This window comes from Neoarius graeffei, chromosome 10 (genome assembly GCF_027579695.1).
Source record: "Neoarius graeffei isolate fNeoGra1 chromosome 10, fNeoGra1.pri, whole genome shotgun sequence".
NCBI lineage: Eukaryota > Metazoa > Chordata > Actinopteri > Siluriformes > Ariidae > Neoarius > Neoarius graeffei.
In genome coordinates, this window is record NC_083578.1 from 15593736 (window position 1) to 15606139 (window position 12404).

The window sequence follows — 12404 nt, forward strand, 5'->3', positions numbered from 1 at the left end:
ATGGAGGATATGTCAAGAAATAGCTTTGTTATTTTCATAAATAAAAAGATTTTTTCCATTTGTCTTAGAACTTTTTGACTTAAACTCTGCTTAAGACATTATCAGGCTGCAGGATTATTTCCAAAACCCACATCTCTCAGAGCTGGATTAAACATATAGTGAGTAAATATCAGAAATTGCATATCATGCATTTGCATACTACAGCATGATCGGTTTTTATGTTTTATGATGAAATAACACTTGCATGTCATGGGTTTAATACATATATGTTATTTACCAGCTGGGAGGTCCGTATGGTGAAATACCGTGACCGAGGTTTTGAAAGTACTGAGCGAGCCCCTCTGGGCCGAGGTCACGGTATTTCACCATACGGACCGACCTTAAGCTGGTAAATAATATATTTATTTTTTTCTTTACCAAATTCTAACAGAAAACGAGAGCGCCCGAAAGGGAAACCCGAGGCGCCATTTTGAATCCTCATTCACGGCTGTAATGCAAATGGCTTCCTCCTCGGTATACAAGTGCACTTCCATGGCAGGGGGAAAAAACAAAAACACCCTACATTTTGCCGCCTATGTAGTCCCCTATTTATACAAATAGGAGTCATTCAGGATTCAGCCATGTTTTTGCTCGGCGTTAGCAACAGTTACAGGTTTTTAGCTTTCTCCTGAAATGTTTTCTTTTATTTCTTCTTCCTCAGGGTAGTAAAACTTGCTTTCGCTGTGAACACTGTCGTTATCGCTATCCATGCTGTAAAATTAATGATATTCTCCTGAGAAATGCTGGCAAACATTTATAAGATTTTTGATAATCTTATAAATAAATCTTATTAAAAAAAGATAAATGTTGACAAAAAAAAAATGCTACTGTGCTTCTTGTTCTTGTGAACGAGTGAGTCACCAGAGGTCCGTAACCGGGGTCCATATTGTAGGATACGGACCCGCTCACCAGCCAATCAGAGCGCAGGATTTGGACCGCGAAAAAAATAAATACAAGTTATTTACCAGCTGGGAGGTCCGTATCATGAAATACCGTGACCGAGGTCTTGAAAGTACTGAGCGAGGCCCTCTGGTCCGAGGTCAGTATTCAAGGCCGAGGTCACGGTATTTCACGATATGGATCGACCTTAAGCTGGTAAATAATATATATATTTTTTTTCTTTACCAAATTCTAACAGAAAACAAGAGCGCCCGAAAGGGAAAACCGAGCCGAGCCGCCATTTTGAATCCTCATTCACGGCTGTAATGCAAATGGCTTCCTCCTCGGTATACAAGTGCACTTCCATGGCAGGGGGGAAAAAAAAACCCAAACATTTTGCCACCTATGTAGTCCTCTTGAGTCTTTCAGGATTCAGCCATGTTTTTGCTCGGCGTTAGCAACAGTTACAGATTTTTGGCTTTTCCCTGAAATATATGTTTTCTTTTATTTTGTCTTCCTCAGGGTAGTAAAACTCGCTTTCGCTGTGAACACTGTCGTTATCGCTATCCATGCTGTAAAATTAATGCGATTACACTGAGAAATGCGAAAATAAATGTTGCCAAAAATTGCTACGTTTGTTGTTGTTGTTGTGAACGAGCAAGTCACCAAAAGTCCGTAACGTAGGATTCCAGACCGCTCGCGAGCCAATCCGAGCGCACGATTTGATGGAAACTGCACCGCGTAAAAAAAAAAAAACTCAAATTTTTCCAATGATATTTTCAGATCCCTGAATGCAGCCGAAACAAAGTAGCAAACAGTGACAAAATGTTCACACTTTGATCGCATGCATATTTGATCAAATAATAAAAAAGTTAGGACATCTGTATGATGTAAAATGTTATAATTCAAGTATTTGCTGTCGTGGAGAACAATGCAGAGTGGCGGTGATTACTTGAAGACGACGTCCTGGACGTCGGTCAGTGTTGCTCCGATACTCTTCAGCAGCAGGTTAAGGGACTGCACAGGAATCACCTCAGTCTCTCTCTTCTCCTTGTTCCCGTCCTCACCGCCAGAACTCAGAGAGAAGCTCAGATGGAGCTGAGAAAACCAAACACACCGTCATCATAATGTGGTCATAACTGTATAAGCAGACCGAGACTGATCAAACTTTCCTCGAGCCCATTAGAGAATTTAATTTTATTTAACATCATAAGACCAGAAATGCTGTCAACATGGTGGGGTGAACAAACGAAATGAAAAGTAATTAAAGCTCAAACGTAATCTGAACTTGTATCGCATCAACCAAGGTTCATTTGTATTCCTTTATTTATGGAATCAATTTTGTGCCAAAATGTTCATACAATACTTTTGAAATATCAAACAAAAACGACAAATCAAAATACAAAAAAAAAAGGAAAAAAAAAAGTAAATTTTTTTAGACTGGCAAACAAATTATGCGTGTAAAGCTAGCCGCACACTACGCCGATTTTCAGCGTACCGAGCCAACTGAAGTCGCGAGTCAGGCGTAAAGACTAGTTTTCGATGGTACCGACTCATCTCACAGCCGATTCGAAAAACTAATCAGGAGCCAGACTGATTGGCGAGAGTCGCTAGCAATAGCCAATCATATCTTTCGCATATAACACGTGATATTTCGTGATCATGTGACTCCTATCTTTTCGAAAAATGAACGGACTGACAATAATGTCAAACTGAACCGTTGATCAAGGGAGATCCGCGCCCCGACATGCGGTGTGCGCGCGCACTCGGCGCATGCTCAGCTGCGTGAATGTGTCATGCACCGAAAATAAGAGATTTACAAGCCAGGAACGCCTCATGATGCAATACGCAAGAAAAGAAAGAAGATTTACTGCCATTTTACTTTGTATTTGAGTAAAGTGAATAAATAAACGGTCTGTGGAAAATACATTTAATCCTGGGAACTGCGCGCACAGGAGTTTATTTTGTGTTTACTCCCCCCGGCTGGCTACTTATTTGTCATGGCTGGCTAGTATGAGCCTTAGTGGAAAGCCCTGGGAATGCGGAAATGTCAAGTTCGATTTTAGATTTACGAACCCGAAAAAAAATGTCGAAAAACCGGCATTAAAAAAATTTCACCCGCACAAACGGCACTCACCTGGCCGGTGGACCGGAAACAGAACATTTTTTAATAATGGCCCAAGATATTAACCTCTGCTTTCTTTCAGTCGTGAGTTAGTCGGGGATATGTGCGTGCCTTTTGGCAGTCGGCTCGGTACCGCGTGGATCGGCGTAGTGTGCGGCTAGCTTAATCGTGCAAAATATCAGTCTATTACTCTTCAGAAACCTTTTATTCTTGTTCCGCGTCTTTCTCAGTTTTTGGTTGCGATTCCAGCTCTCGTTTGCGCTCCCTGACTTTTTGCTTGCAGTTTTGGCACAAACTTCACGTGTGGGTGGGCTGTCCAGGAACGCATTCCCATTGGCTAACTTGTGTTTGACTGACAGCTACGCTCAGCCATTCCCCCGGAGGCTGTTGCGGCCATTTCCTACTCTGATTCTGCCGGACTGTTTGACGAGTGACCGATCCACTGACGGTAAACAAGGATCGAGTGGACTTCAGTGGCGACTATGATATTGAATTAATTCAACAAAGTGTAAATTCAATATCATAGTCGCCACTGAAGTCCACTCGATCCTTGTTTACCGTCAATGGATCGGTCACTCGTCAAACAGTCAGTCAAACACAAGTTAGCCAATGGGAATGTGTTCCTGGACAGCCCACCCACACGTGAAGTTTGTGCCAAAACTGCAAGCAAAAAGTCAGGGAGCGCAAACGAGAAAGCTGGAATCGCAACCAAAATAAATTACGTCAAGCAAAACTGAGAAAGACGCGGAACAAAAATAAAAGGTTTCTGAAGAGTAATAGACTGATATTTTGCACGATTACACGAATAATTTGTTTGCCAGTCTAAAAAAATTGACTTTCTTTTTTTGTATTTTGATTTGTCATTTTTGTTTGATATTTCAAAAGTATTGTATGAACATTTTGGCACAAAATTGATTCCATATTTATTAAGCGTTAAATGATTTTCCATTTGTCTAGCTGACCCAAAATCCAAGTGAATAATCACCATCCTCAAGGTTTCTTTTATGAAGTTCCCCATCACACAAGGAATAAAATGAATAATTATTAACGGGGTCCGATCGTAGCACTTTGCCAACAATTAGTTTTATTTATTTAAAGCTACAAACAGTGGTTCACTCACTAGCCAAACAAGACAGAAAATCCAGCTTGTATTGCGACTGTGAATTAAGATACAGCTTCGTTTATTTCTGTATTCAAGTCAAAATAATTGTCAAAATGTAGAAATACGAGATAATCTGGAAGCAATAGGGTAATTTGGCTCAATTTGTTGATTGACGAGTAAAAGTACAAGATTTAACTGTGAATTTTTTTTTACTTTTAAACAATCTAATCAAGTATGAATAGCACTGACAGCGAAACTCATTCTGATAGTCCTAATATACAGATGGAAAAACAAATGCTCCGTGCCAAACCTTAATAGGAGAGATGTGGAAATACTCATAAAGGCTGATGGGGGACGTGTCTGTGGCGGACACGTGGTTCAATCCAGTCTTTAAATACTCAATGTCCTTCTCAAACAGCTCCACCTCAGGGAGAAATAGACAAACATACATACATTGTGGCTGAAAGTCACTGTGCTATCACATTATCAGAGAATATTGACCAAATCAGAGACCATTAAAGCTAGACTGCCTTTCAGATTTTTCAAATTAGGGTCATAAAAAGAATTTTCTCCGACACCCAGTCATTTTTCTTTAGTGGACTGAAAGCTACCGAATTCAAAAATCACAGACTTCCAATTGCATTATTAAAAAAAAAAATAGAACAATTAATGAATTTAGGACAATGTGGCCCTAAACTCTCAGCTATTTTTTCCTGCTTCACCATGACGCAATACAAGATACTACGTCATGCGTTACGTGGTGAGCTTTCCTAGTTCGCGCAAGGCATTGTGGGATACAAATTTGAAACAGGAAAGGAAAATGGAGGACGTGGGTGTGCGAATGAAATGTGAAAGACCGACTACGTTAACGGAAAGAAAGCGAGAAGAAATGCATGTTATTTACCAGCTGGGAGGTCCGTATGGTGAAATACCGTGACCGAGGTTTTGAAAGTACTGAGCGAGGCACTCTGGGCCGAGGTCAGTATTCAAGGCCGAGGTCACGGTATTTCACCATACGGACCGACCTTAAGCTGGTAAATAATACATTTATTTTTTTCTTTACCAAATTCTAACAGAAAACGAGAGCACCCAAAAGGGAAATCCGAGCCGAGTGGCCATTTTGAATCCTCATTCACGACTGTAATGCAAATTGCTTCCTCCTCAGTATACAAGTGCACTTCCATGGCAGGAAAAAAACTACATTTTGCCGCCTATGTAGTCCCCTATTTATACAAATAGGAGTCATTCAGGATTCAGCCATGTTTTTGCTCGGCGTTAGCAGTAGTTACAGGTTTTTAGCTTTCTTCTGAAATGTTTTCTTTTATTTCTTCTTCCTCAGGGTAGTAAAACTCGCTTTCGCTGTGAACACTGTCGTTATCGCTATCCATGATGTAAAATTAATGCTATTCTCCTGAGAAATACTGGCAAAAATTTATAAGATTTTTGATAAAAATCTGATAAATCTTATTTAAAAAAAAAAAAAAAAAAAGACAAATGTTGACAAAAATTGCTACTATGTATGTTGTTGTGAACGAGCGAGCCGCCAGAGGTCTGTAACCGGGGTCTGTACCGTAGGATATGGACCTGCTCGCCAGCCAATCAGAGCGCAGGATTTGATGAAAACCGCACCGCGAAAAAAAAATAAGACGTTGTTATATACGAAGGAAAGGAAACGCAGGACCAAACTAATAAATATCGGCGGTCAGCGAGCACCTCGGTGTGATCAGCTGTTCGTTTAGTGACATTATGATGGAACTGTCAGTGCACGCTCAAAGGTAAACCTGCGCACGCTCGCGCGCGCACACACGGACTTCCTGTCTGCTTGACTGCACGAAGCAGGCAATTTCATGCACGGTATTTGCTCAGGAATCCCCTCAAATTAATAATTTCCCAGCCACAGAACAGAATGGCCTGATATTTTGCAAGACGTTACAGAAATAAACACATCACAATGACCAAATTTCAGACGGAACTAAACTTCACTGATTTTATGAAATCGAAAGGCAGTCTTGGTTTAAGAAACGTATTTCGTATTACTTCCTGTTCCGAGGTGACGCTGGCAGCGTTCTCAGCAGTGAACAGATCCAAAATGGCGTACAGGAAGCCGAGGTCCAAACGTAGATCCATTTCCTGAATCAACACCTTGAAATACCTGTGGACACCAACATTCACTACATACAATGGCAGTACAGGCAGAATTAATTACACCAGGTTAAAGGTGGAAAGAAAGAGAAATATACTTGACGCGTAGGATGTCCGAATGTCCTGCTGCTCTCATGATGAGGCTGACGTCGGTGAGCGGTTTTGCCTCTTTAAAAAAAAATTAATTACATTTTATTGATAAGGCAATGCTTCGATAAGCTTAAATAATTCTGTCAGCATTACGTTGCTCACCAGAGTCCATTCTGACAGATTTGGGAGGTTTAACAGGGTAGAAAACAAATGGAAAAATGGCTCCAGGAAGCTGATTTTGGATCTGCGCACACACACGAGAAATGTTTGGAGCTTTTTCCCCCCTTTAAATGTGATAAAGTAGCAAATCATATCAGGGTCTGTCTCAGAAACTGGGTACTGTGGGGGTCCCCCACTAAACATACTCACAGTCAATAAACTATACGGTTTTGAATGGTGATGTTGGTTTTAATTTGAAATAAAATGAAAGAAATAATACAGATAAAACTAAATCTTTGATGTGAATACTCTTCAGAATTTGGCAAAAATTCTGCAAATTTGTGGAAAAATGGCGGCTTGATCTGGGACATGATAAATGGTTGACTACATCGCGTTCCCTTAAAAAGGTTGTAGTCCACTGAGAAGTCTACAGTTATCACTAATTGTATTTTAAGTCGTAACTTTATACACCTAAGGATTGGTGCGCTCACAGAATAATCATAACCGTAATAAAACATCATGCAAAATATCTGATCACCGTCGTAACTCCATTTTCCGCAGACCCAAAACCAATACGATCGTGTGTTTTGATCTAAAACGAAAGCCTCAGGGTCAAGGTCACGACCTCACCAAAAGTAGGAACTTAAAATCACTACGCCATATAAACATTTAGTTATAAATCTGCAACTTTGTTTTTTAAAACGAAAGCTGAAAGTTAGGTATAGAATACGTTTCTTACAGAATATGTTACGATGGTAGCTGGTCTTGTATGAATTTCTGAGCTATAAAATGAGTTGTGGTCTATTTTTTACCGTAGCGTGTTATTTGTGTGCGGGGAAGGACACACATTAACAATTTGCATGTGTAGAATGGAATTTTCCACTCCAACAGTTAGAAGTTGATCACGCTTCCATTTGCGGTCTTTCTGTTACGCGGGTGATCTATTCGGACGTTATCACTGAAAAGGTGAGTTTTGACAGTTTTATTTTGTTTTAGTCTTGCAGTATAAGGCAACAGAATGTTTCTTTTTCATCTTACTTTCATATTTCGTAGTGTTTGCATATTTTTGGCCAATATTTTGCAACCATGGTCAATTTAGATCCAACTTTTGATGGAATCTACGGCCAGTCATTTTGCCCCGCCCCCGCCTCGCGCTCCATCCGGTGTGGTAATGATGTCCCATTGCTCGCTCGCCGCAGCAGAGACCCGCGCGACCTTCAGCCGGTACAGTCGCTGTTCTTTTACCACCGCCGTTATTCTCATCTTTCCGGTGTGTTCTTGATTTTTCCATTGTGTCCTATTTCGCCATATCAAATACCCAAAATGCATCATATTATTCATATTTAAGTGAATAATCAATTCAGTCATCATACCTTGGCATTTTTAACCCAAGCAATCACAAAGAGGAAATTTATTCAATATTTTCACTCCTCTGTGAAGGAGGGGCTTTAATTCTTCATGATGGAGTTATTTTATATGGAAATCAATTTTACAAAAGCATTTGAATTGGAATCAAAAACATTTTCCACAGTGGAGGCCAGATAAAGCGAGATGCTATTTTTATTCTTATTAAACATGACAAAAGAAACATTGAGTGTTAGGTAAATGCAAAAAAAAAAAAGTAAAATTAGAAAATTTATTTTTTGACCATAATGTCCCAAATAAGAGGCCAGTTTCTGAGACGGACCCATATATATATATATATATATATATATATATATATATATATATATATATATATATATACACACACACACACACATATATATATATATACACACACACACGAGTGATTCCACGCTTATAGGTACTGAAATGGGGACATGAACTTATTTTTAAAAATTCACCTAAAACCATTTCTTTTTTTACCATCAGGTCACAAAACATGTAATCTTTAATGAATGATATGTTAAAAGATAACTTTAATTTTCTGAGATGTAATAAAAACATATTTATATGCCAAAGTCAAGCCTATGAGTTCCAAAATGATGTCTGTTACATTACTTCTGTTACGATTGTCCATCTCGCGTCTGTTACAAATTAATTACAATCTAGCTATATACCATGTTAATCTCATTGAAAGAATGTGTATGTTTATTCTACTACACATGTTTATTAATTATATTTGCTAAAACATCACCTTCCTATGTTTCAAAAAGTAATTCTGCATTGGGAGTCTGCATGTTCTCCCCATGTCCGCGTGGGTTTCCTCCGGGTGCTCCGGTTTCCCCCACAGTCCAAAGACATGCAGGTTAGGTTAACTGGTGACTCTAAATTGACCGTAGGTGTGAATGTGAGTGTGAATGGTTGTCTGTGTCTATGTGTCGGCCCTGTGATGACCTGGTGACTTGTCCAGGGTGTACCCCGCCTTTCGCCCGTAGTCAGCTGGGATAGGCTCCAGCTTGCCTGCGACCCTGTAGAACAGGATAAAGCGGCTACAGATAATGAGATGAGATGAGAATTCTGCATTGTTAAAATTGAGAATCTATATGCCCACAACACTTCTGTTACGTTCTGACTTTGGCATATAAATGTTTTTATTACATCTCAGAAAATTAAAGTTATCTTTTAACATATCATTCATTAAAGATTACATGTTTTGTGACCTGATGGTAAAAAAAAAAATAAATGGTTTTAGGTGAATTTTTAAAAATAAGTTCATGTCCCCATTTCAGTACCCATAAGCGTGGAATCACTCATATATGTGGGTGTGTGTTGAGTGTGTGTGTGTGTGTGTGTTGAGTGTGTGTGATAGACGAACCTGAACCCTGTTAATCTGCACGCGGTACGCTTTCTGTCTGGCGGAAACGCTGTACTCAACCTTCAGAGCCGGAAGTTCGTTCCTTCGTAGAGGTGCATTGTAAGGCTGCAGTAAGCTCATTTCCAAGCCATTAGGAGTGAAATGCACCTGAGAGAAAGAGAGAAACATTAAATACACTAATAATAAGAACTATAAACAGCCTAGTATCAAAACACCACGATTCTTCACGTTTTAAACGATGTCCTGAATGTCACTGTAAACCTGAGGTGAAGAATCAAATCAATCAATCATTTTTAAAGCCAAAGAAACGACTTCACCCTCAAAGAACGCACAGATTAAATTAACTACATGTTGTGCATATGCAAATTTTAAATTCCAGCTGCTGGTGTTTTCATGGGCGGGGCAACATCAGTCTCTGTTTACACACAAAGTGAATTCTGATGACAGCGTGGTTGGAGACATTGTGATTTGTAACCTGGTAGCCGTTCTCCAGGTCGAGGATGCTGTGATCCACTGTGTTGCTCTCTGTATACGCTTTGTAGTGCTGCTCTAAGAGCTCAGCGTCTTTCCCACTCATCACCTTCCAGCGCCTCTTCTTTTTCGGTTTGGTCTCCCACACCACGTCAGAGCTGCAGGCATAAACAGATCAAGCATATTTTCAGGTTTATTATTGTGCAATATTGTAGGGAAAAAAAATCATTTTAAAGAAGTTTTTAGAGCCCTCACGTACAACGTAAACTCCACTTGCAAACAAGGAAATGCTTCAAATAAATTGATCAGGGAGAGCCTACATGGCAAGATCAAATTTAAAAAAAAAAAGTTCACATTTTTCTAAATTATCTATGAATCTATGATTAAAGGTCCCATGGCATGAAATTTTCACTTTCTGAGGTTTGTTAACGTTAAAATGAGTTCCTCTGACCTTCTTAAGTCACCCCAGTGGCTAGAAATTTCATAATGTGTAACCCAAACTATGCCCAACATTTGAGAATGGCGCATCAAAACGGCGCGTTGATAAGCTCTTCCCTTTACTACGTCAGCAAGGGAGATGATCCCCACGCCCCCCCCTCTAGATTCCCACCCACTGTATGGATTGCCCCGCCCAGTTGTAGTGAGGAGACCATAGAGGGAGGACACAACAACATGGCATCACCTAAGCGAGCGAAACATGGAAGTTGCGCTGTACATGGATGTGACAACACAGAAAAGAGTCTGTTTTTACTGCCGACGGGAGAGCCCCTGAAGACGCAGTGGCTTAATTTTATTTACTCCAATAATACGCCGTCGAGTCTACCCAAGACGGTGTATGTTTGTCGGAAGCATTTTCCTGAGGAATGTTTCCACAACTTGGGACAGTACAGGGCAGGTTTTGCACATCAACTGTCACTGAAGCCTGGGTCCGTACCAAGCATCCCTGCCGCATCAGCCACAAACACCGAACAAGTAAGTGTATAACTGGTCGTTTTGCCGTGTTTTAAAATCGGTGTGTTAGCCTAGCAATGGCTACATTAGCTGTGCAGCTAACCGCTTCCTGCAGTTAGCCAGGTAATCTGCGCTACAAAACCAAAAAGCATGCAGCATGCTCTGTTAAACTGAGTTTAGTCTGGAAATTGACTGTAACTTATGAGCTTATGTTTGACTATTGTTCCGCAATGCATGTCTTCTGTTGGATAAGCGCTATGTTGCTGTAGTTGCTGCTTCTATCCTCTTTGGTTATGGAGTGCGTGTTCAAGCCTAGGGTATTATACGTTCATAAACTACCACTCCGAACACTCTCACTCTCTGTTCTCTGTGTCACGCTGAGTTTACGAAAGGAGTCCGAGGGAGAACGGGGTTTTGTCTTAGCAGCGTGGCTACAGGCGCTGATAGCAGCGAGTACGTGTGCGCGCAGCTTGGTCAAGCCCCTCCCCCTCCCCCCATGGCCCGCCCCCACCCTCTACCCTTCCCCGCCTCCTGCTCCTCATTAGCAAAATGACGCACTGGGAAAAGCGCTGAAATGGGGCTTTCTCCCAGGAGGCTATATCTACGTGCCGAGGGTTCATTTCGAGAAAGGCTGCGGATATAACATCCGGAAGCCTCCACGAGCCCGTTTAAAGCATCAACAAACCACCATGCCATGGGTCCTTTAATACTAATTCTAGACCTATAACAAACATTGCAGGCTGGAGATTTAGGCCGAATCCCATTTCACCCCTTGGACCAACCCCTTGGCCCTTCCCCTCCATTTTGCGCGTTCACGTGAAGGGGTAGGGGTATCCCAATCCCAGTTAACGCGGAGGGGTAGGGGAAGGGGTAGGGCTTCTGTACCCCTCCAAACGGAGATTTTCCTGGAGCTGACTCCGAACGAAGGGGTTTGAGTGATTTCCCACAATGCCATGCGGATTTCAGCGAGATTTCATGCGGATTTCATAAAGATGGCGGTTCCCGCGGCGAAAGATTGTCATAAATGTATTTTCTCCATTATTTACGTGTTTTAAGTTGTTATCCAGAGGAAACACGCCGCTTGATTCGCTTTCGAGCTGAGAATGAGCAGCGATTTCTGAAATCCAAGCTGCTGCTAAAAAGCTTTGGGAGTGAGTATTGTTTTCGGTTGCTTGACTGCGTACGTTTTGTTCTGTTATTCTCGCTTTTATTGTTTACATGAGTGTTCTGACACCTCATTCTGTCGGATGTGGTGCACGAAGCGCCAAAGATATCCCATTCAGTGGTGTTAGTTAACAAATCACACCCTGCCAGCAGAGATTTCTGGTTCTGGCTCTGACTGTAGCGGCTGGTCGCAGCCAATGACGCATTTGGTCGCGTTTTGCTAACGTAAACGCTGACGGAGGTACGCGATGACGTATGCGATCGTTGAAGGGCTATCCCAATACGTAAGGGTTGAATTTCAAGCCCTATCCCTTGTAGCTCAGTTTCAAGGGGAAGGGCCAAGGGGAAGGGGGAGGGGTAGAAATTAGAATTGGGATTGGGCCTTAAGACTTTTATACAACTCTGATTCATTACTACGAGTATTACATACCAAGTTATGTATAAACAAATATAAAATAAGTTATATATTAATATATATTTACTATTAGTATGAACACACAGGTGATTATAGAAAATTGCGC

The 12404-nt window shown here is 41.0% G+C and overlaps 1 protein-coding gene across 2 annotated transcripts in view; it reads right to left on the bottom strand.

The window, feature by feature from the left end:
• The window catches only part of vps13a (vacuolar protein sorting 13 homolog A), a 238157-nt gene that overhangs the window by 23622 nt on the left and 202131 nt on the right, over positions 1 to 12404 (bottom strand). For both annotated transcript variants that reach the window (XM_060931353.1, XM_060931352.1), the window contains 7 exons: positions 9773 to 9926; positions 9298 to 9444; positions 6540 to 6621; positions 6386 to 6455; positions 6183 to 6297; positions 4456 to 4569; positions 1871 to 2016 (listed from right to left, as the gene is read on the bottom strand). In XM_060931353.1, coding sequence (XP_060787336.1) covers positions 1871 to 2016; positions 4456 to 4569; positions 6183 to 6297; positions 6386 to 6455; positions 6540 to 6621; positions 9298 to 9444; positions 9773 to 9926 — 828 coding nt within the window. The remainder of the gene's footprint in view (positions 1 to 1870; positions 2017 to 4455; positions 4570 to 6182; positions 6298 to 6385; positions 6456 to 6539; positions 6622 to 9297; positions 9445 to 9772; positions 9927 to 12404) is intronic.